At 30.9% G+C, this 23,473-nt stretch overlaps 4 protein-coding genes across 4 annotated transcripts; all 4 read right to left on the bottom strand.

Annotated features, from left to right (window-relative positions):
* Positions 1 to 188: 188 nt before the first annotated feature.
* Positions 189 to 3,289, bottom strand: LOC114944971 (alanine aminotransferase 2-like). The gene is made up of 4 exons (XM_085488906.1): positions 3,097 to 3,289; positions 2,480 to 2,947; positions 1,709 to 1,977; positions 189 to 819 (listed from the first exon to the last, which is right to left on the bottom strand). Exons 1-4 carry the CDS (start codon positions 3,287 to 3,289, stop codon positions 544 to 546), a joined length of 1,206 nt encoding a protein of 401 aa, XP_085345032.1. The 3' UTR covers positions 189 to 543.
* LOC146720224 (alanine aminotransferase 2-like) lies at positions 2,829 to 4,106 on the bottom strand. The gene is made up of 3 exons (XM_085488905.1): positions 3,906 to 4,106; positions 3,270 to 3,393; positions 2,829 to 2,893 (listed from the first exon to the last, which is right to left on the bottom strand). Exons 1-2 carry the CDS (start codon positions 4,104 to 4,106, stop codon positions 3,289 to 3,291), a joined length of 306 nt encoding a protein of 101 aa, XP_085345031.1. The 3' UTR covers positions 2,829 to 2,893; positions 3,270 to 3,288.
* Positions 4,107 to 5,879: 1,773 nt separating this feature from the next.
* LOC146720223 (alanine aminotransferase 2-like) lies at positions 5,880 to 15,692 on the bottom strand. The gene is made up of 6 exons (XM_085488907.1): positions 14,933 to 15,692; positions 12,465 to 12,627; positions 11,291 to 11,623; positions 9,824 to 10,268; positions 7,424 to 7,692; positions 5,880 to 6,679 (listed from the first exon to the last, which is right to left on the bottom strand). Exons 1-6 carry the CDS (start codon positions 14,992 to 14,994, stop codon positions 6,401 to 6,403), a joined length of 1,551 nt encoding a protein of 516 aa, XP_085345033.1. The 5' UTR covers positions 14,995 to 15,692; the 3' UTR covers positions 5,880 to 6,400.
* A 2,240-nt stretch (positions 15,693 to 17,932) lies between these two features.
* On the bottom strand, positions 17,933 to 22,955 carry LOC114944989 (alanine aminotransferase 2-like). Its single transcript, XM_029321059.2, has 5 exons — positions 22,818 to 22,955; positions 21,569 to 21,901; positions 20,187 to 20,631; positions 19,180 to 19,448; positions 17,933 to 18,574 (listed from the first exon to the last, which is right to left on the bottom strand). The coding sequence occupies exons 1-5, from the start codon at positions 22,953 to 22,955 to the stop codon at positions 18,296 to 18,298; spliced, it is 1,464 nt and encodes a 487-aa protein (XP_029176892.2). The 3' UTR covers positions 17,933 to 18,295.
* Positions 22,956 to 23,473: the final 518 nt, after the last annotated feature.

The following is a 23,473-nucleotide window of genomic DNA, read 5'->3' as shown; positions in this document are numbered from 1 at the left end:
CATACATATATATCATAATATATAAAATAAATACATTTTTAAAAAACAAATTTTTATTTATTTAATGCAATTTTTGATATCATGATTATTTTATAGAATTTTTTAACTGACATTTTGTAGAACTTTGACAGTAATTTAAAAATCACTAATAATCTTAAATAAATAAATACAGATCCATGTAAAATGAGAAAAATATATGTATAACATTTCTTTTTTTCTGCTGTATAATATATATTATATTGACACGATAATAATTATTACAAATTACAATATTATAAATATTTATATGAACCGTCAATTGAAAAAAACAATGTGATTTACATTTAATAAATTTTGATATTTATCGCTCTACATACAATTTAATAACAACTATAACAGTAATTTTCAATAATGACTTACTAATAACAATAAAAATATATTTTATTGTTCGCCACACGCATGGATAAATTATACTTACATACAATTCGCTAGACAATCGTTCCTCCATTAATCCATGCCTTCGTAATGATCACTTTCTCTACCGAGAGTTTACCGAATAAGGATTCAGCTGTATTCCTTGAGAAATTTAATGTGAAATTTTTTTAATGCTTCGAGCATCGTCTTTATTTTTTCTTTTTGCGGCAATATTGTAGTTCGGAAGTGATATGTGCCGGATTTTTGACGCAAACTCAAGCCAGGATTCAAGTAGATTCCAGTGTTTTCTAGCAACTTGAATGTGTAGAAGTCCGGTTCTTGGCCTTTCGCTCGCGCCGTCTCGATCGCCTTCGGTGGCAGGTCAAAGCGTGGGAACACGTACATTGCACCCATTGCTGGATTGGCCTAAAAAAGAAAGGAATATTATATGTAAATTAATACAATTGTCGCTCGTATATTGAAAACAAAGTGATAAATATAAGGCCAACTTATCGAGCTGAATATTCGAGATGTTCAGTCAACTACCATTTATTACATGTATAAATTATAAAACTACAGTCATTATATTAAAACTAACGCAAATTACAATCATTCTATAAACGTTTCGACCGCACGCGGTCTTCTTCAGTATAATTATTGAAATATAAATAACTATAATTAAATTTCGATATTATGTGAATTGTAAGAATTTATATTTCAATAATTATACTGAAGAAGACCGCGTGCGGTCGAAACGTTTATAGAATGATTGTAATTTGCGTTAGTTTTAATATAATGACTGTAGTTTTATAATTTATACATGTAATAAATGGTAGTTGACTGAACATCTCGAATATTCAGCTCGATAAGTTGGCCTTATATTTATCACTTTGTTTTGAATATTATATGATTGTAGAAACTTCATTAAAAGAAATAAAAACATTTTGGCGCACCCTTTCCTTTTTATTGATTAAATAAAATTAATAATATTTTTCCATAATTAAAGAACAAAATATTTTTAATTCTTTAATTTAAAAATATGTTCTGTATGTACAATAACATAAAATTGGTAGGTTCACGCTTTGTTTCTAAATGTACTTTAATCGTGAAAAGCATTTTTAATTCTATTCGACCAATAAAAAGAAAAGGGTGCGCAAAAATGTTTTATCGATAAAACAGAACAGCGTTTAGGATTTCTTTTAACTTTAAGGGGTTTCTTTTAGTATCTTTTTCTACAATTATCAAAATGGAGAATATTTTTCGATAAGAGTTAAAGCGTGATTTTTAGATAAGTGGTTTCGCAGAAAAATATCACCTTGTATCCCGGAATATTGTTGATTATATCGACAACTAGCTGCGATTTTTCCGTCAGAGACTGCAGGATTTCTTTCCTCTCTTTCTGAAATTTTTCATACGATGGCTCGTTTGGCTGCGGCTGATTCACCACGACATCCATCACGACTTGGCTGAGCACGCTCGGACACAGCATCGTGGAAATTGATTTCAACAAAACCTTCATCACCTTCGGATCCATGTTGATGATCTCGGCATATCCACCGCGAATCTCGCACTCGCCTATACATCCTAAAAACGATATATTTTAACTCTGAAATTTCTCGAGAATTATTTCTGAATCAAGCTTTAAATTTAATATATGTCATTTAATTAAATTGCAGTTAAGATTGCAAACCTTTGCAATGAAATTAACAAACTCAAGTATAGTTTCAAACGGAATCCTTAAATAGCCAAAGTCCAATGTTTTAATTATTGATTTTCCGTCCGACCGTTAATCTTAATTCTATGCTTATTAAATATCTATAATGTTGCGCTGAAGAAGATCCAAAAAGAAGCCGAAACGCTATGTTATATTTGTAATTTTTTTTAATTAAATCTAGATAATTAAATGAATTGATAAGTATAAAAAAATTCTTTGCGTCGCACCATATACGCTAATACTCTTATAGCCAAATCATATAATGATTCTAATTATTTTAATTTTTAGTAGAGCATTTAGAGATTGTTAGTTTCAATCTTATATATTTTAATTATTGTGTTAACGATTCTGATTTTATATTTTTTTTCTTACCTTTCGAGATAGACATAAACGACGCAAGCTCTATTTTGGAATACGGCTCGCCCATTTTCGTCACAACTTTCTTGAAGAAATAAAATGCGCTGTCTTTATCATATACATTGTCCTGGTAAACTTCGTCCGCTAACAGAAACAGGTGATTCTTGTGGGCGAAGCGTATGATATTTTCGATGTTTTCGCGGGTAAGTACTTGGCCGGTTGGGTTACCAGGCTTGATCATCACCAATACCCGTGGATTGCACGTGCCTTTGGTCTCATCAAATACTCGTTGCAACTCATTAATTTCCAGCGACCACTTGTTGTCTTCGTCGAGATAGTATCCGATTTGCGCGAGACCAAATTCCGCCAAGGTCGCCGAGTACAGAGGATATTGCGGAATCGGAAGTAGCACACCAGATGATTTGTTATCTATTATTTTGTTGAACAGGTTCAGGAATGACTGAAGAGGAAATTCAGACTTAACTAGCTACTACTACTGCTGCTACTACTGCTGCTACTACTACTACTACTATTACTGCTACTACTACTACTGCTACTACTACTATTACTACTGCTACTACTACTACTACTACTACTACTACTACTACTACTACTACTACTACTACTACTACTACTACTACTACTACTACTATTGCTACTATTACTACTGCTACTGCTACTTCTACTGTTACCGCTACTGCTACTGCTACTGCTACTACTGCTGCTACTGCTACTGCTACTGTTACTGCTACTACTACTAGTACTATTACTACTACTAGTAGCAAAACTTAAAATCCGCGTGTACCTTGATACCGTCAGTAGCATCATTTGACAGGATGATATTGCGGTAGTCGTAAGGAATATCGCCGTCGCGTTGTTGGATGTAGTTTTCGACATGCTTTCGGATTACCTAAAGGTTTCTTGACGCCCTACAAGAAGAAACTACAGATATTTAATCACAATTTTATATTTTGATGACTGAACTTTCAGAAACTTATTGAAAAGAAGAGTGGTTAAAATTGCATGAGGAAAATATTGTTTTAAACTAGAATAGAATTTTTAAAAGTTGCAATAACAGTAATACTTTAGCCAATTTAATTGATTGAACAATAATATTTGTGTGTGTGAAAGAGAGAGAGAGAGGCCCAATTAGTAATTATTTCCATAACATTGACACTTGGTGTTTCACCATGACAACTTCCTATCTGTCACTGACAGCGCATTCCCTCTCGCTCTCTTTCTATTTCTAATTTACATTCTCTCATTCAATTTATATTTATTGTATGTGCAACTATATTGTATCACCGTACGTTCTAATGCATTTGTTTGTCTTTCCGTATTCGAAAACAAATTAATCGGAACTAGTGATGGAGTAATAATAATGTTGCACACGCTGGTGTTTATTTTTTTTCTTTCAGTTTCCGACTTCAGATGACCTTACTTTCTGTAACTCCTTCTCAATCTCCATCGCCCTGATATACAGTGACCCGCGTACCGCATATTCCATTTTCCGCAGGTTCACGAAGATGTTGTCCTCGGTGAGAACCTTATCAAATGGACCCATTGCTATGTTCACCACCATATGTTGTGACATAAATGATCGTTTGCTGGAGTAGAGGACGCCAGTCTGCCGTCCGGTCATCTTTAACTCGTCACATAGATAAGGCATACACATGACTCAATTCTGATCATAAGTCATCTTTCTGTCAACTGAACACTTTGACTTTGAAAGATAGGTCTTTGACGAAAATATGCCAAGTTTTAGTAATTCTTGGTGCTGTACTTTTTAACAATCGAGTTTGTGATCAACGAATTAGATTTAGGTTGTTCAGAATCTAAGAGACATTAAATAAAAATTAAATAAAATTAAAGTATACAGAGCAGCTTTACTTGAGGAATGGAGTAAGATCAAATAAAATGTTTTAAAAACATTAGTTGATTTTATGCCGCGGTGTTTAGAGATTCTGATAAAAGCAAAGAGAGATCCAACACGTTATTAATTATAAATTAATAATATTATAAAACTTTTTTATTTATGTTATAAAACTTTTGAATTTTGTTTTAGAACATTTGACTTGTGTTATAAAACTTTTGACTCTTTTCGTCATTTAACTACTTATTTATGAAAAATGATCAAATTACAGAAATAAACTGCAGTAAGATAAAATGCAATATTTTTGTTAATGTAAAGTATTTTGTTCATCTATTTTATAATATTTTTAAAATATATGCGTTACATTATATTACTAGTGTATTACTTTATAATAGTATATTAGCTAACAAGTGCAGGGGATCGTAAATCGGCCGAGAGTGCGGAAGTTTGGCGCACGAGGCAAAGCCGAGTGTGACAATCCGCACGATCGGCCGATTTATGACCCGCACATGTTGGCTACGATATTTTGTGTGACCGGTGCGTGGAAAGGGAGCCCTTCCTAAAATTCTATCATGTGCGGAAAGGGCGATTTTTTGCGCGCCGGTTGCACAAAATAAATTTTTAATTTATGACATTTCAATACTGACTACTTATTTTTGATTCCTACTGTACTTTACCGCACAAGTGCGACAAAAGCGCTATAACTTGCTTTACCGCACAGTTTATAAAGTAGTTAATTATTATTTAATATTATCGTTCAATAAATAATACTTATTCTATTTTATGCAATTTTGTTTTTTTATTGTAACTTTAAAACATCGACTTAAGGACATATGTGTATTAAGACTTTTTGACTTAGAATGACATCAAGAATACATAGTTTCAGTGTGGACATCACGTTGTGGGACATCCTGTATATTGCGATTTTATATAGAGCCAGTATGTATTCGTCTTAACTATATACTTTCTGTATCTTTTTTCCATTTTACTCTTTTCTTTGACATCTCTACTTTACGCGTTTTTTCGTCTTTTATCTAAAGAATAATTGTACAAAAATGCAACTGGCAAATTGATATCTCTTATTAATTATCTGAAGTATTGCGAAAGAAACTGATTTAACAATAAGTACATATATATATTGTATATACATAAATTACGAGAATTGGAGGGTAATATATAGGAATTATATAGGAACTTTTTTATAGAATAAAAAAACATTCTCTCTTATCAATAATAAATTGTTCCAACATCATTCTATAATTATCATTATTATATATTAGCATGAAGAAAATAATAATATAAAAAGTCATATTGTATATCTCACACGTTACACATATACAACACACACATGATATATAAAATAAATTTTTTAAAAACATAAATTTTTATTTATTTGATATCATATTTATTTTGAAGAGTATTAATTGATTATTTTGTACAACAGGTTTTTTACAATAATATAAATATATATTATATATTTTTTACAATAATTTAAAAATAACATTTTTTTATGTAAAACTATTTCATATATAGTGCGTGCACTTAGCATTCTTTTATTATTATTATTTTTTTAATACTTATTTTTTCCGTAATGCGTCAAACAAGAAAATAATAGCATAAAAGTAAAAAATATCGTTATTGTTGAAAATGAATAACAACATCTATAAAAATGAGAAAGAAAAAATATAAGTCTCATAGTAAAATATAAATGTATATATAACATTCATAATATTCTGTTGTATAATATATATATATCATAATTGACACGACAATAATTATGACGATATTTACAAATATTTATAAATTATGATATTTGTGAATCTTTAAAATGTGATTTACATTCAATAAATTTTGATTTCCATCACATACTCTCTATACAATTTAATAACAACTTTATAACAGTAGTTCATAATAATAACTTATTATAATTATAACATTAAAATATATTTTAGATTTGCCACGTTTAAACTGTAAAAATTAATCTTTAACGCAAATATATGTATATACATATAATCCCCTCGTTCTCGTTAATCCATTCCTTCGTACCTTCTCTATCAGGAGATTTAGCTGTATTCCTTGAGAAACTTGATGTGAAATTGTTTCAACGCTTCAAGCATCGTCTTCAACTTCTCTTTTTGCGGCAGTATTGTAGTCCGGAAGTGATATGTGCCGGATTTTTGACCAAAACGCGAGCCCGGAATCACGCAGATTCCAGTGTTTTCCAGTAGCTTTATTGCATAGAAGAGGTCCGGTTCCTGGTCTTTTGCTCTCGCTGTCTCGATCGCCTTTAGTGGCAGGTCAAAACGTGGGAACACAAACATGGAGCCCAGTCCTGAATTGGTCTAAAAAGGTAAAAATATTATAAGAATGTAAAACTACCCCTATAAAAAAATATATACTCAACTTTAATTGTTAACACTCCAATTTGGGTATTAATTTTAAGATTTAATCTTCAACCTTATAATTTAAATATTAACATTCTAATTGAAGCATAGGTTGAGTGCTTGTCAGTAAATTTTAGTGGTTTAACATTTTAATTTGGGTATACATTGAGCGTTGACCATTAAGTTTGATGTAAATTAATTGGTTTAATTTAAGTAAGTTTAACTTTAATGAGAGGTATAGATAGGGATTATCTCTTAATGATGAGTAAGTTCGAAGTTGACTCTTATCACTGGGAAAATTGAAAACATTTGAATATGAGGTTTAATCTCACTTTAGGTATTATTTTTATTTGGAGATCCTTATTTTCAAACTGTTTTTATGGTTAACCATAAATTAACTCTATTAATTAAAGATTATTCTTTAATTAGTGATCCAAAATTATACTCAACTTTGGAAGTTTTTTGGTGTTTTTTGGTTCTTTTTTACGACTAAAACTAAATCTGAGTGTACTTTTCCGTGAGAGTTTAAGTGCGATCTTTAGGGTAGTTTTGCAATAAGATCCCAAGGAGAACAGAAAGTCAAAATGATGTCAATTTGACGACATATTGACTAAATATTGACAAAAAATGACATAAATTTAGTCAATATGACGTCAAATTGACATTATTTTGACTTTTCTGTTCTCCTTGGGATTACATCACCTTGCATCCTGGAATACTGTTGAGCATATCGACGATTAGCCGTGATCTCTCCGTCAGAGACTGTATGATCTCTTTCTTCTCTTTTTGAAATTTCTTGTACGATGGCTCGTTTGGTTGCGGCGGATTCGCCAGGACAAACAGCACAACCTGACCGAGAACGCTCGGGCACAGCGTCGTAGAAACCGAGTTTAGCAACACGTCCATCACATCCGGATCCATATTGATGATCTCGCTATATCCACCGCGAATCCCGCACTCGGCTATGTATCCTGAAAGCCAGATATTTTTTAGTTCTTAAATTTCCTGAGAAATATATATTTTGAAATTTAAAAGGGGATGCTGACTATGTCTGTTTTATGTATTGACTATATAAAATGAAAAATTCTTTACTATAGAATTAAAGTATTTATAATTACAAATCTGGATTACTATACATCAAGAGATATGGTAGTGTCTTGTGCTAAGTCCGGAAAAGAAAGAAAAAGACACGCCGTGTCTCTTTACGCGAGTCAGGCAGTTGAGAGTACTCGATATTTTCAGTTCTCATATAACTGCTGAACGGATCGAGTTCTAAATAGTCTTAATCGAAAAATTGGGTCTCAGTTATATAATGAAAGTGTTTTTATTTTTACGCTAACGTGCTATAAAAACAGAGAAATCATGTATAAAGTCTCTATCGTGAAAATTTCAAGTAAGAAATGTCTTCGTCGTCGTCGTCTTTATCATCGTCGACCACTTTTGATATATATACCATATATACATATTTTTTGTATATTTAATTAAATATATTTGATTATATACATATTTGAAAAAATTATATTTTATTCTTTATGTATATAACAATGGTAATATGTTTTACATCTATAATAGTATATTGTGTATCAAGTGCGGAAAGTTGACAATTGGTCACGAGTGCGGGAGGTGGACGCACGAGTCGAAGGCGCGTTTTCTGTGCGCGAGATGGCCGATCGCACGCCGCCATCTTGCGGCGGCAAGGTGCGGAAATAGCCGTGTTCAAAGTCATTGCCCATGGCATTCAGCCGTGGCTGAAGCCGTGGGCAATGACTTTAAACGTGACTCAGCTGTAGGCAATGGCTTTAAATGCGGCTTATTCACTCACCGCGTCGCCGCTAGATGGCGGCGTGGGAAATCGGCCGCTTTCGCACAGAAAACACGCACACAAAGTGCCACTTTGCCTGTACGTGTAATACAAATTCTTTTTGCGTTATTATAACCTGTTTCTGAGGTTTTGTTGCATGATATAATTATACTCATACCAAATATTTACGTATATAAACTTTTTATTATTTTTTATATAATTTATGTAGATAAATATTAAAAATTAGAAATTAAAAAAAATAAATGTATAGTACAAAAAAGAGTGATATCCCTAAAAAAATTACCTTTTTAAAAAAAGGTAAAAAAAAGGTGCTAAGTCCACGTAATGTCCCTGTAAAAATTTATCTTACAAAAATTAATAATATAAAAAAATTATGCTAAGTAAAAATAAAAACTTTAAAATATTTTAATTTTATTTTTTAATTAACCAAAAAGATTATATAAAATAATTTTTTAATTGCCTACATCCTACAAAAAATATTAAATATTTACAATAATTAAAAAAATTAAAATTAAAAAAATTTTTTTAAATATATAAAAATTAAATATTAAAAAAAAATAAAAAATAAAAATTTTTTTTAAATTAAAAAATTAAAAAAACTTAGCACTGCGAAATTAAACAAACAATATGTTAAAATTAATGTATTTCTTTGCTTCAATGTTCTTCAATTAAAGTTTAGCAGTGCTAAGTTTTTTTAATTTTTTATTTTAAGAAAATTTTTTATTTTTTAATTTTTTTTAATAGTTAATTTTTATATATTTTTTTAATTTTTTAAATTTTAATTTTTTTTATTTTTGATTTTTTTAATTATTGCAAATTTTTAATATTATATATATATATATATATATATATATATATATATATGTATATATTATATATAAAACATTTTGATGATCTTTTGCATTAAGTCAACCTAATCTAATCGATAAGAAAACTGTAATCATATATATTATTTAACTTTCTTGGTTTTTTATATGTACATATATATATATATATATATATATATATATATATATATATAATAGCCCAGATTTATTATTATGAATACTTTAATTCTAGTAAAGGATTTTTCATTCTGTATAGCCGATAAATAATTAAATAAAAATAATATTTATCAATAAAACAAACATAATCAGCATTCCTTTTGCAATATAATTGACAAACTCGCAAGCGTTAGAACAGAATTCTCCTTAAAACAGAATTTTCCTTAAAACAGAATTCTCCTTAAATTGTCAATCTAATGTTATTGTTAACGATTCTAGTGATTTCATTTTTTTTACCTTTCGAAACGGACATAAATGATGCGAGTTCCATTTTGGAATAAGGTTCGCCCATCTCTGTCATGACCTTCTTGAAGGAATGAAACGCGTACTTTTTATCATATACATTGTGTTGATAAACTTCGTCCGCTAGCAGAAACAGGTGATTCTTGTGGGCGAAGCGAATGACATTTTCGATGTTCGCGCGTGTAAGTACATGGCCGGTTGGGTTACCAGGATTGATCACCACTAATACTCGTGGATTGCAAGTGTCTTTTGCCTCCTCAAGTGCTCGTTCTAATTCATCAACTTCCAACGACCACTTGTTGTCTTCGTTGAGGTAGTATTCGATCTGCGCGAGACCAAATTCTGCTAAAGTTGCCGAGTATAGATAATATTGCGGAATTGGGACCAGTACGCCGGATGGTTTCTCGTCGATTACTTCATTGAATAATTTCAGAAATGACTGAAGAAGAAAATTGAAAATCAGATTAAAAAAAGACAATGCAGAAAAACAAGATGCAGTACAGGAGATCCTAAACGCCTGTTTTATCGATAAAATTTCATTTTTGCGCACCCTTTTTTTCTTATTAATTGAGTAGAATAATAAAAATGCTCTGTAATATAAATATAAATTTAAAGTGTAAAACAGGCAATAAGAGCCAAATCGCGGATGACAGTGCGTTATCCCAACGAAACTAAAATTTTTTTCCGTTAGAGTTGTAGATTGTGGAAGAGCAGTCGCCCGGTAAGCGAAAGATCTCGGGTTTGATTCCCGATTCAGCGACTTTTGGATCTATATTTTTCTCTCGCATTTATTTCCTTAGGAAGGAAGAGGGGATGTATGGAATTAAATCTCTTGTAGAGATTATTCCAATTTTAAATCTTGGCCTTGATCAAGTAAAATTTGGTGCCTTGTGCACAGGTATTTAATTTCAACGGAAAAAAATTTTAATTTCGTTGGGATAACGCACTGTCATCCGCGATTTGGCTCTTATTGCTTGTCTTACACTTTAAATTTAAATAAAAATACTTTTCCACGATTGAAGTATACATATAAAAACAAAGCGCGAACCTATTGATTTTATATTAAGAACAAAAAATTAATTTTTTAATTATAAAATTTTTTTAGTTTTTAACATAAAATCGGTAGGTTACGCTTTGTTTTTATATATAATTTAATCGTGGAAAAACATTTATTATTCTATTCAATAAAAAGAAAAGGATGCTAAAAAATTATGTTTTATCAATAAAACAGGACGGCGTTTCCCAGTAGCACCATGTCTAAAATTAGTGCATAAGACATTATTAAGAAATCTTTATATAAGACATCTTTAAGAAATTTTATCATATAATATCCCAAATATATCTTAAAAACATCTTAAAGATATCTTATGCACCAATTTTGGACATGGTGCTATCTAGATTAGGATCCTTTTAAGGGGTTAATATTGAAAAATAGTAGCAAAACTTAAAATCTGCGCACACCTTGATAATGTCAGAAGCGCCATTTGACAAGATAATGTCGCGATAGTCGCAAGGAATACCACCGTCGCGTTGTTGGATGTAGTTCGCGACATGCTTTCGGATCACCTCGATGCCAGCCGATTCCGAATACGAGCCCACGCTTCCACCCTTGCAGCCGTTGAGGACTGTTCGGGCGCGTTCTTTCGCGTCTTCCGGGTAACTTGGATCGTCCAACAGATTTGGCAAGACTGTCAGAGTCAGCACCTGTCGTAGAAATGTGATGGGCTGCTGGCCCATCGCGTGAGCGTCGCCCGAGTTCACTTTGATCACCTCATTGAAAGGTTTCTTGGCGCTCTACGAGAAGAAAGTGCAGATATTATTTAATTCTAAATTTTGACGAACTTTAAAAGACTTGTTGAGAAAAAGACCGATTGAAATTTTATTTGGAAAAGTGCTGTTTTAAATTAGAATAGAATTTTCAAATTGCAATAAAATATAGTAAATAGTAAATAGTCACATGAATTGATGGTTATGTGTACATTTAAGAAAAAATATGTTTGACGCTGTAACTATCTATTATTTAGTTTTGTGTTTATTATAATTTTTGTTCAGCAAGTCACAAGTTATAACACGTAAGAAAATCAGCTGATTTTATCGGAATTCAATTTTAGAGGATTTTATATAAGTTCCAAAATCCCGTACTAATCATAAAATTAAATCTTGATCTAAGATCAGCTGATTTTCTCATATGTTGTAGCTTACGATCTACTAAATAAAAATGTAATAGACTCAAAGATAAATAATAGACAGTTACTGCTTAGACAGCATCATATCCAAAATTGATACATAAAACATCTTTAAGATGTTTTTAAGATGTTTTTCGGATATCATGTCATAAGATATCTTAAAGATATCTTAAATATTTCTTAATAGTGTCTTATTTACCAATTTTGGACATGGTGCTATTTGGGTGATTTACAGCCAGTTAAATACGAAAACTTTTTCGGACTTTAGGAGTAGTTTAACGGATTGTAACTGCCCAATATTTAGCTTTGAGGCCATTACATTTTTTGTTCAGCAGGGCATAAGCCAATATATGAAAAAAAACAGCTAGTTCCATCGAAAGTTAAAATCCTATTATTTGATGCCAAGTCCTTTTATATCCTCTCATCAGTTTCTGATTTTACAGCCTTACTTTCTGCAGCTCCTTCTCGAGCTCCAGTGCTCTGGTATTCAGTGGCCCGTACATGTACTCTATCTTACGCAGGTTCACGAAGACGTTGTCCTTAGTGAGGACCTTGTTACACGTATGCGTTGCTGGGTTTATCATTATGCTGCGACATAAAGGTGATCGTTTGCTGGAAAAGCACAGAGGACATTGAGCCGTAATCCATTTATCTTTAAGCCATTATATAAATCAAGCTTACACGTATCTCAATTCGGTTATATAAATCGCATCTTTAAGTCTTCTTTCCTTCAACTAAACGCTTTGACTAAAAGATATCCTTGGCGAAAAAGTTTTCGTAATTCTTATTTAGACAACTGCTATATGTATAATGTTTTAAGAATCGCGTTTATGATCAATGATTATTAGATTAGGTTGATGTGCAAGGCAACTTGCACATTGCCATACACACATAATTTAAAAACTTTCTTAATGAGTGAAATTAAATTATAATCGGGCAATGCGCAAGTTAAGCTTTCTCTATGAGAAAACAGGAAATCATAATTGAAAAATTATTCTAATTATAGCGAAATAATGTGTTGAGGAAGCATAAAATAATTTTTTACACGCTTTTTACTAGTTACGCTCAGTAAATAATAATTAAAGAGTAACAAATGGACAAAGAGCAAGAACACGATCTTGGTGTAAAGTTATAATAAAGCCCGGTTAATAATTGCCATATAAAAATAGCAGGTTCCATTTGAAGGAAATTGAAGGTGACCTTTACGTGGCCTTTAAGTGATTATACAAGGTCAAATCAATAACATCATTTTATGTTCCCCTCTTAGTCAAAAAACTTTTGTTCAAAACATGTTTTTCCATCTTGCTTATTATACGAGATATTTACATGCGTTGATTAAAATGGCTCACCCTGTATATATATATATATATATATATATATATATATATACAGGGTGGGCCATTTTAATCCGTCCACGGGAATATCTCCTCAGGTAGGGGCTATCTCCTCAGATTTTGTGATCTAATATTTCAGTCCCTTCCCAATCAAAAGTGTGCTTATTATTTAAAATATGTATAAGCACACTTTTGATTGGGAAGGGACTGAAATATTAGATCACAAAATCAACTACAATAAAAGACTTATGTCTGAAATGTTATACATAAAAGAACATAAAAATAGTATAAATTTAAAGAAAGACATCGAATCTCTTGAAAGCTGTTATTTTTACATTTTACAAGAATTATCTGACACTTTTTTAAAAAACAAATTAACCTTTAACTACTGACAACACTATTGACTATATAAACAGGCTATGATATAACAAGGACACGCATTATTCCTCTGAATTGCTGAGTCGCAACAACCAACACATAACATCAATATGTAAGTTAATACAAATTTATATTTTCCGAGTGTTCTTCATTAGAATCCTTTTAACATATCTATTTTGAAAAAAGGATTGAAAAATGGGACTCATCTCGCGAAGATGCCGGAGCAGACTGTTTGCGCTGTTCAACGACGAATTTGGGCTCCGTGCATTTATTTGAGAGATGGTCTTAAACATAAGACATCTAAGAATAGTTGTTTCAATCATTGTAATTAAATCGAATGATAATCGAAGTTCGTCTTTACGCAGTTTGCGAGATTATGTTTAAATTTCTTTATTATATTTTATAATTTTATACTTGCGGTTTTGTGATTGTATTGATAAAGACCTAGTAAGGTCGAAACGTCTACATTTATATTGTAAATAAATAATTTTTAATTATCCTTGCATCTAAATTATTTTTGCTCGTTTATTTGGCCTATTATTTATGTTTTATTAATTTTAAATTTTACACGAGCGTTAACTTATATTTTTATTGTTTTAATTTACTTTAATTATCTTTGACGTTTTCATTCTTTCCTAACAATATGTTAAGAAAGTAGACAATATGATAAGAAAATTATGTAATTAGGTCTCATAAGATCCGAAAATGACGTCGATATGTTATATCCATGAATGTCATTTTTTGACGTAATATGACTAATGTAAGACTTAAAATTGACGAAACTTAAAAATTTTATTTGTTCTTAACATAAAATCGACAGATCCGCGCTTTGTTTCTATATATACTTTAATCACAGGAAAGCACTTCTTATTTTATTCAACCAATTAAGAGAAAAGGATGCGTAAAAAAGTTCGATCGATAAAACATTATTTTTGTGCATCCTTTTTTTATTAATTGAATACAATAAAAAATGCTTTTCCACGATTAAAGTACATATAAAAACAAAGCGTGAACTTATCGTATTTTATGTTAAGAACAAAAAAAATTTTTAATTTCTTAATTTAATTTCTTTATTCAATCAATAAAAAGGAAAAGGTGCACAATAATTATGTTTTATCGATAAAACAGAACAGCGTTTCGGATCCCCTTAACTGAGTTCACGCAAACACAAAAATTTATCAAAGAACGTATAATTAATGACTTACAACACGGGTAGCTTCTTCGATAAAATCTTCGACAGCTCCTGGATACGATATCGCCAACTCATCTATAAAGGTTTAGGGAGGTGGTCACGTCTGGACTTTAGGACGAGCGACACGAGAATTAAGGATCTATTTGTTTAGCTCCGAGTTGATAGCAGAGTTTATCAATCTTGCGCGAGAGGGGATGCGAGAACGCGTGGCCAATTACTGCATCGTATCGCTTATCGCCGGCCTACCGTGATTAGGGGCAAAACCGTAATTAGAAGCGACGAGCCCCTTAAATTTGTTTTGACTCGCGATAATTTTCTTATGCGCTATTTGCGTGCTTTTTATAAGGAACGGCTCTATTATTTGGGTTCCTGGACTGTGTAGATTCAAGAGGTGCGCGTAAAATTAGTTTTTTGTTCAATTTTACTGGACCGCAACGTGATGATTTTTGCTCTCTGCTGTTCGGGGTGAGTTCAGTGCCTTTTGGGGTAGCGGCCCTGAGCCATCGTGAGAATTTACGCTCTTCTTTCCTTAGCGGTTAGGAGGTTTATCTGGCTGAATTCCTTAATTCAGCAATAATGATGACTTTCGGTATATTTGTTTGTTTTTGTAGGAAATCGGCTCTGTTATTGTTATTGCTGCTCGTCTTTATTGTTGATCTTTATTATTGTTGGTCGAATTATGTTTCTTTCCGACTATGTCGAGAATAACGTTTGCAGCAAAGATTGCAGCAACCGCTTTCAGAAATATTGTTCTATAACATTGCAGCAATAATGCAATAAAATATATATGTAATATTACTATATGTATATTATGTAATATTACCTAATATTTTTTGTGTAAATTTTATTTTCATAATATTTTTAAAATGTTGCTGCAACGTTGTATAAACTATATTGCAAATTCATGCCTATATAATATTTCTGCAATATTGCTATGCAATGTACAATATTGCAATGTTGTTGCAATATTGCTGCAAACTTGTGTGCTGTATGGGAATACACGTATTATATTTTTGAGTGGGAAATTACAACTAACAATTATATAGCTGTAACTTGGTGTTTGCTGGGTATATATATATGTATATAGAATTTGGATTACATGTAATATTTCCGAAATATTAATGTCATGTTGCTACAAGTGTGCTGAAATTTTGTGCACCTATATCTCTGCAATGTCTTTATAATGTTGCATTGCAACTTGCAACATTGCAACGTTGCTGCAATATAATTGCAATAATCTGTGCTGTATGGGATTATTGAGATATGAAACGTATCAACGTAAATGTTTTTACTCATATATACTTATCTCTCAATTTTTTCTATAATAAAGTCTTCGTGATAGATTCAGCTGCTTCTATAAGTTCTAGCAATGGTTTTGAACACTCGTTTCTTTTATCCATTTTATCATTCTTTTTTGTAACTTAATGTGCCTTCAACCAGTTTTAGTCCAGTTCTGATTATTTAGGCACTTTGAACACTTTAACACTTTTCAATGCACTTATACAGTCTTGTACACTTTGTCACGTTATTATTCTTTCAACTGATTGAGTCTTATTGTACGGCATATGCTCCATTTCTTAAGCGTTGTCACGTGCATTGCAGACGACGCTTTACTTTCCAGATCGGCTATGTGGCGCACTCGTCGTCTTGGTTCCTTAACTAACATCCCAGCAAACACAGTATATAAATGTTATATACTTAAGCATGTTACATGTAACGTATATGTTAGTTGTAATTTCCCACTCATAGATGTAACATTTTTAATATTACATATATTACATTGTAGTTATATTGTCATTATATCCCAAGATAGCACTGACTTATCAATATATCAAGTGTTATTTGGTATATAATTACAATATAACTACAATGTAATATATGTTATATTAAAATGTTACATCTATGAGTGGGAAATTACAACTAACATGGATATTACATGTAACGTACACGTTATATTACCTGTTATATTCCGTTTTATTATAGCAATGTAACAATTATATATCGGTGTTTGCTGGGATTATTCTCATACAATTTTATTTATATTATTCAAATATTCCCATACTAATTTCATTGAGTCTAAATTACATTTTTTAAATCGTCTCTTTACGTCATACGGATATTTTATATCCCATTTTACTATTTTCGCATACAATTTAATCCTCTCCTCATCATATAAATTACAATTCTATAATATATGTTCTATATCTTGTATTTCCGCTTTACATTCGCATCTCGCACTATCAATATAGTTTTTCCTGGCTAACGATTCATTTAAATTGTAATAGTTCGCTCTTAATCTATTAATTAACGTCACTAATCCTCTTTTAACATTGCATTCTCTAAACCAAGGTCTATTATTATCTCTTTTATAATAATTATCAAAGTAAACCTTTCCATTATATATTCCTTCCATTTCAATTTTATATAAGTTATATTTAGCATTTCTTTTTTGAAAAATTTCTTTCAGTCTCCATATGGAACATATATTCTGTCACGGAATAATGAGACCTATCAATTGATGTAAAAAAACACAAAGTTATATATATAATACTCTTTCAATATGATTATTATTACTAGATTAAAAAATAAAAAAATCAGCCTACTATTTCTTTTATAAAAATATAATTGTTGATATATAATATAAGGAAGAAAACATAATATAAGATAAAAAGAATGACACAAAGAAAAAAATTTAATAATGTATATAATAAATAAATTTTTTAAAACAAATTTTTATTTATTTAGCGCAATTTTTGAAGTCATAATTATTTTGTAGAGTTTTTAATTGACATTATTTTATAGAATAGTTTTTTATAATAATTTAAAAATAATACTATTTCTTATGTAACATTCTCACATATAGTGCGTGCATTCGGCGTCCTTTTTTATCTTTTTTTTAAAAAAGATCTTCATAATGTGGCAAACAAGAAAACAATGGATAAAAGAAAAAATGGTTATTGTTGAAAATGAATAAGAATCTCATATGTAAGAATAAGAAAAAAAATTATAGAAGTCTCATTATAATATATGTATATTATAAGATTCATTTTTTATGTTGTATAATATACGTTATATTATACAACATAACAATAATTACAATATTTATAAATCTTTACAATGTAATTTACATTTCATAAATTTTTCTTTCCACTATATATACAATCTAATAAATCTATACACAATTTAATAAAAACTCAGTGACAGTAAAATTTTCAATAATGATTAATTAATTGTAACAAAAATATATTTTACATCCATATTTAAACTAGAAATTAATGTTTAATACAAATATACATACCATTCCATAAACAATCGTACCTTGTTAATCCTTCGTAATGGTCACTTTCTCTACTAATAAAGTATATAGAATAAGGATTTAGCTGTATTCCTTCAAAAACTTGATGTGAAATTCCTTCAACGCTTCCAGCATCGTTTTTATTTTTTCTTTTTGCGGCAGTATTGTAGTTCGGAAGTGATATGTGCCGGGTTTTTGCCTAAAAGTCGAACCCGGAATTATACAGATTCCAGTGTTTTCCAGTAGCTTTATTGCATAGAAGAGGTCCGGTTCCTGGTCTTTTGCTCTCGCTGTCTCGATCGCCTTTAGTGGCAGGTCAAAACGTGGGAACACAAACATGGAGCCCAGTCCTGAATTGGTCTAAAAAGGTAAAAATATTATAAGAATGTAAAACTACCCCTATAAAAAAATATATACCCAACTTTGATTATTAACACTCAAATTTGAGTATTGGCCATTATTAAGATTTAATCTTCAACCTTATAATTTAAATATTAACATTCTAATTCAGGCGTAGGTTGAGTGTTTGTCATTAAATTTGAACGTTTTAACACTTTTTGAGTATACATTGAGCGTTGACTATTAAGTTTGATGTAAGTTAATTGGTTTAATTTAAGTAGGTTTAATTTCAATGATAAATATAGATAGGGATTATCTCTTAATGATGAGTAAGTTGGAGGTTGACTCTTATCAAATTGAAAACATCTGAATATGAGGTTTAATCTCACTTTAGGTATTACTTTTATTTGGGGGTTCTTATTTTCAAACTATTTTTATGGTTAATCATTAATGAACTCTATTATTTAAAGATTATTCTTTAATTAGTGATCCAAAATTATACTCAACTTCGGAGGTTTTTGGTGTTTTTTTTTTTTTGACGATTAAAACTAAATCTGAGTGTGTGTACTTTCCCCTAAGAGTTTAAGCGCGATCTTCAACATAATTTTGTAATAAGATCACATCACCTTGTATCCTGGAATACTGTTGAGCATATGGACGATTAGTCGTGATCTCTCCATCAGAGACTGTATGACCTCCTTCTTCTCTTTCTGAAATTCTTCGTACGATGGCTCGTTTGGCTGCGGCGGATTCGCCAGGACAAACAGCCCGACCTGGCCGAGGACGTTCGGGCACAGCATCGTGGAAACCGATCTCATCAACACGTCCATCACATCCGGATCCATGTTGATGATTTCGGCGTAACCACCGCGAATCCCGCACTCGCCCATGTATCCTAAAAGCCAGATATTTTTTAGCTCTTAAATTTCCTGAAAAATATTTCTAAATCAAGATTATATCCTTCAATGTTATATAATTAAATTGCAGTTAAAGGGATGCTGACTATAGAGCTATGTCTGTTTTATAGACAAATATTATTTTTATTTAACTATTTATTGACTATACAGAATGAAAAATCTATTATTAGAATTAAAGTATTTATAATAACAAATTTGGACTACTATACATATATATATATATACGGCTATACGGAATGAAAAATTCTTTACTAGAATTAAAGTATTCATAATAATAAATCTGGACTATTATATATATATAATAGCCCAGATTTATTATTATGAATACTTTAATTCTAGTAAAGAATTTTTCATTCCGTATAGCCGTATATATATATATGTATAGTAGTCCAAATTTGTTTAGAAATATTGATTAGAAATATTGATTTAGATATAATCTTGATTTAGAAATATTATATATATATATATATATATATATATATATATATATAATAGTCCAGATTTATTATTATGAATACTTTAATTCTAGTAAAGAATTTTTCATTCCGTATAGCCAATAAATAATTAAATAAAAATAACATTTGTCGATAAAACAAAAATAATTAGCATCTCTTTTGCGATATAATTAACAAACTCGCAAGTGTTAGAACAGAATTCTCCTTAAATTGTCAATCCAATGTTATTGTTAACGATTCTAGTGATTTCATTTTTTTTACCTTTCGAAACGGACATAAATGATGCGAGTTCCATTTTGGAATAAGGCTCGCCCATCTCTGTCATGACCTTCTTGAAGGAATAAAACGCGTACTTTTTATCATATACATTGTGTTGATAAACTTCGTCCGCTAACAGAAACAGGTGATTCTTGTGGGCGAAGCGAATGACATTTTCGATGTTCGCGCGAGTAAGTACTTGGCCGGTTGGATTACCAGGATTGATCACCACCAATACTCGTGGATTGCACCTGCCTTTTGCCTCCTCAAGTACTCGTTCCAATTCATCAACTTCCAGCGACCACTTGTTGTCTTCGTCGAGGTAGTATTCGATCTGCGCGAGACCAAATTCTGCCAAGATTGCCGTGTAAAGAGGATACTGTGGAGTCGGGATCAGCACGCCGGATGGTTTCTCGTCGATTATTTCGTTGAACAGTTTCAGAAATGACTGAAGAAGAAAATTGAAATCATATTAAAAAAAAAAAAAAACAATGCGGAATAGGGGATCCTAAATGTCGTCCTGTTTTATATCGATAACATTTCATTTTTGCGTACTCTTTTCTTTTTATTAATTGAATAGAATAATAAATGCTTTTTCACGATTGAAGTACAGTACCCTTCACAAGTTTGGAAACATCTTACATTTTACAGTTAAACAATTGCATGGCAGCGATCTGTCATAAATAAAGATGTCATTAAATATTTTATTATTTATTCATACAAAATTCATACAAAAAATCTGCACAGATCTGCCAAAAGGATCCTCTTAGTTTAAAAGAAAAATTCTCTAAAGGAATTTTTCAATTAGATATTCGTAACATGCAAGAATATATACTTAATGATGTTTTTTATCAGTATATTATTTGAAATATTATTAATCGTGATAACAAAAAAACAGTCTTATAAATGGACATTTGTTATTTATTGCATACAGTACCCTTCAAAAGTTTGGAAACATTGTACATTCTACAGTTAAACAAACAATCGCATGGCAGTGATCTGTCATAAATAAAAATGTCATTTAAATATTTTGCAATTTATTCATACAAAAAATTTGCACAGATCGCTGTCATACGATTGTTTAACTGTAAAATATGTAAAGTGTTTTCAAACTTGTGAAGGGTACTGTACATATAGAAACAAAGCGTGGACCTGCCGATTTTATGTTGCAAACATAAAAAAATTTATATTTTAATTTAAAAAGTTTTTTTAACATAAAATTAATTGGTATCTTTAATTGTGAAAAAGCATTTGTTATTCTATTCACTCAAAAAGAAAAGAATGCTCAAAAATTGTTTTATCAATGAAATAGGACGGCGTTTATTAGGATCCCTTTAAGAGGTTCATATTGAAAAATAGTAGCAAAACTTAAAATCCGCACACACTTTAATGATCTCAGAAGCGCCATTTGACAGGATGATGTTGCGGTAGTCGGAAGGAATACCGCCGTCACGTTGTTGAATGTAGTTTGCGACGTGCTTCCGGATTACCTCGATGCCATCTGATTCCGAGTACGAGCCTACACTACCGCCCTTACAGTCTTTAAGGATTGTGCGGGCTCGTTCCTTTGCGTCTTCCGGGTAACTCGGATCGTCCAATAGCTTTGGCCAGACTGTCAGATTCAGCACCTGTCGTACAAACGTGATGGGCTGCTGACCCATCGCGTGAGCGTCGCCCACGTTTACTTTGATTATCTCATTGAAAGGTTTCTTGACGCCCTACCAAAAGATAATATAGATAATTAGATATTTATTTATATTTAACTTTTTCTATACTCAAATAACAAATTAATCGGAAATGGTAAAATTTTATAGGGTAATAATGGATTTGTTCTTTATCGCTGGTGAACTAGAATATACTGGTGCAATAAAAGTTAGATTGAGACAGAGAGTTTGTTTTTTATTGCTGCACTAGTTTTATTGTTGAACTAGTGCAATAAGTTAGAGTGAGACAAATATATTTTGTTTCACTCTAACTTACTGCAACAGTTTGCACTAGTTCACCAGTGCAACAATAAGGAACAAACCTACAATATATTTATTTTACTTTAGGCTTCTTCTTTGATTGCATCAGTTCACTGGTGCAACAATAATCCAATAAAAATATAAAAAAAAACAATATAAAATTTTATAGAAATATATAAAATTATACATGTAATCGCAAAATTATATATGAAATATGTCCATACATAATTAGATAAAAGTGCTTTTTATACATAATTATATAAATATATATATATATATATATATATATATATGTAATAAATAATTCTTCATATACATATATAAATATATATGTTTCATATATAATTTGACATGATTATATGTATATGAATAATAATTTATATATAAATTTGTAATTATATTTAAATTTGTAATTATATATAATTTTACGATTATAGGTATGTATAATTATACAATTATTTATATATAATTATATATATATAAAAAATTTTTACCGAGAGAGAACAAACCCAATGTCACACATGGTTCTCTTTCATCATCCACGTAGAACAAAAAAGTCTAAATAGTATCAATTTGACGTCTTTTGGACTCCAAGTTTGATCATATATAATGTTAAATTGGCATTATTTGGACTTTTCTACTTGGGCAGTTTCCATTTTCAGAACCTTACCCTCTGCAACTCCTTTTCAAGCTCCAGCGCCCTGATGTTCAGTGGCCCACGCACATATTCTATCTTGCGCAGGTTCGCGAAAACGTTGTCCTTAGTGAGAATTTTGTCGCACGGATTCGCTGCTGTTTTCGCTACCATGTCGCAACACAAAGTGATCTCTTTTGCTGAAGCAGGGCGAAGGATGCTAACTTGCCAATCATCTTTAAGTTATCATATAAATAGATAAGGATTACGCGTGAATCATTTCATGTCATAAGGTATCTTCGAATCATCTTTCCGTCAACTAAACGATTTAATTGGGATGAATTTTTGATGAAAATATGTAAGTAATATTCTTGGTGCTCTATAGGCACTTTTTAACAATCGAATTTGAGATCAATGAATTAGATTAGATTGTTCGGAATGTAGGAGAGATTATATGATAAAGGATAGACGCAAAGATATATTGCGATTTTATATTTGAGAACCTTTATTCGTTTTAACTAGATTTTAACTGTATTTTTTTATCTTGTTCTCTTTTCTTTGATATTTGTACTCTTTGATCTTTGATATTTTTCTGTCTTTTATCTATTAAAAGAATATTGCGCAATAATTTGAACTGGCAAATTATCTAAGAGAGAAGTATGTCAGTCTGCCGATATAACTATCGTAAATAC

This window comes from Nylanderia fulva, unplaced genomic scaffold (genome assembly GCF_048542155.1).
Source record: "Nylanderia fulva isolate GAGA-0341 unplaced genomic scaffold, ASM4854215v1 Scaffold74, whole genome shotgun sequence".
Classification (NCBI taxonomy): domain Eukaryota; kingdom Metazoa; phylum Arthropoda; class Insecta; order Hymenoptera; family Formicidae; genus Nylanderia; species Nylanderia fulva.
The sequence above is the reverse complement of the archived record's forward strand: the minus strand, read 5'-3'. Positions and strand labels throughout refer to the sequence as shown.

What these genes read in the sequence shown, in the direction of transcription:
- LOC114944971 (XM_085488906.1), bottom strand. Translation starts at nt 3,289, where the DNA reads ATGCTACTGACGGTATCAAGGTACACGCGGATTTTAAGTTTTGCTACT. An exon ending in TAGTAGTAGTAGTAGTAGTA is followed by an intron (nt 2,948 to 3,096) that starts GTAGTAGTAGTA and finishes AGTAGTAGCTAG; the next exon opens with TTAAGTCTGAATTTCCTCTT. An exon ending in GTTTATGTCTATCTCGAAAG is followed by an intron (nt 1,978 to 2,479) that starts GTAAGAAAAAAA and finishes TATCGTTTTTAG; the next exon opens with GATGTATAGGCGAGTGCGAG.
- LOC146720224 (XM_085488905.1), bottom strand. Translation starts at nt 4,106, where the DNA reads ATGACCGGACGGCAGACTGGCGTCCTCTACTCCAGCAAACGATCATTT. An exon ending in TTGAGAAGGAGTTACAGAAA is followed by an intron (nt 3,394 to 3,905) that starts GTAAGGTCATCT and finishes TTCTTCTTGTAG; the next exon opens with GGCGTCAAGAAACCTTTAGG.
- LOC146720223 (XM_085488907.1), bottom strand. Translation starts at nt 14,994, where the DNA reads ATGAGTTGGCGATATCGTATCCAGGAGCTGTCGAAGATTTTATCGAAG. An exon ending in TCGAAGAAGCTACCCGTGTT is followed by an intron (nt 12,628 to 14,932) that starts GTAAGTCATTAA and finishes GTGCTTTTCCAG; the next exon opens with CAAACGATCACCTTTATGTC. An exon ending in TCGAGAAGGAGCTGCAGAAA is followed by an intron (nt 11,624 to 12,464) that starts GTAAGGCTGTAA and finishes TTCTTCTCGTAG; the next exon opens with AGCGCCAAGAAACCTTTCAA.
- LOC114944989 (XM_029321059.2), bottom strand. Translation starts at nt 22,955, where the DNA reads ATGGTAGCGAAAACAGCAGCGAATCCGTGCGACAAAATTCTCACTAAG. An exon ending in TTGAAAAGGAGTTGCAGAGG is followed by an intron (nt 21,902 to 22,817) that starts GTAAGGTTCTGA and finishes ATCTTTTGGTAG; the next exon opens with GGCGTCAAGAAACCTTTCAA. An exon ending in GCGCTTCTGAGATCATTAAA is followed by an intron (nt 20,632 to 21,568) that starts GTGTGTGCGGAT and finishes TTTCTTCTTCAG; the next exon opens with TCATTTCTGAAACTGTTCAA.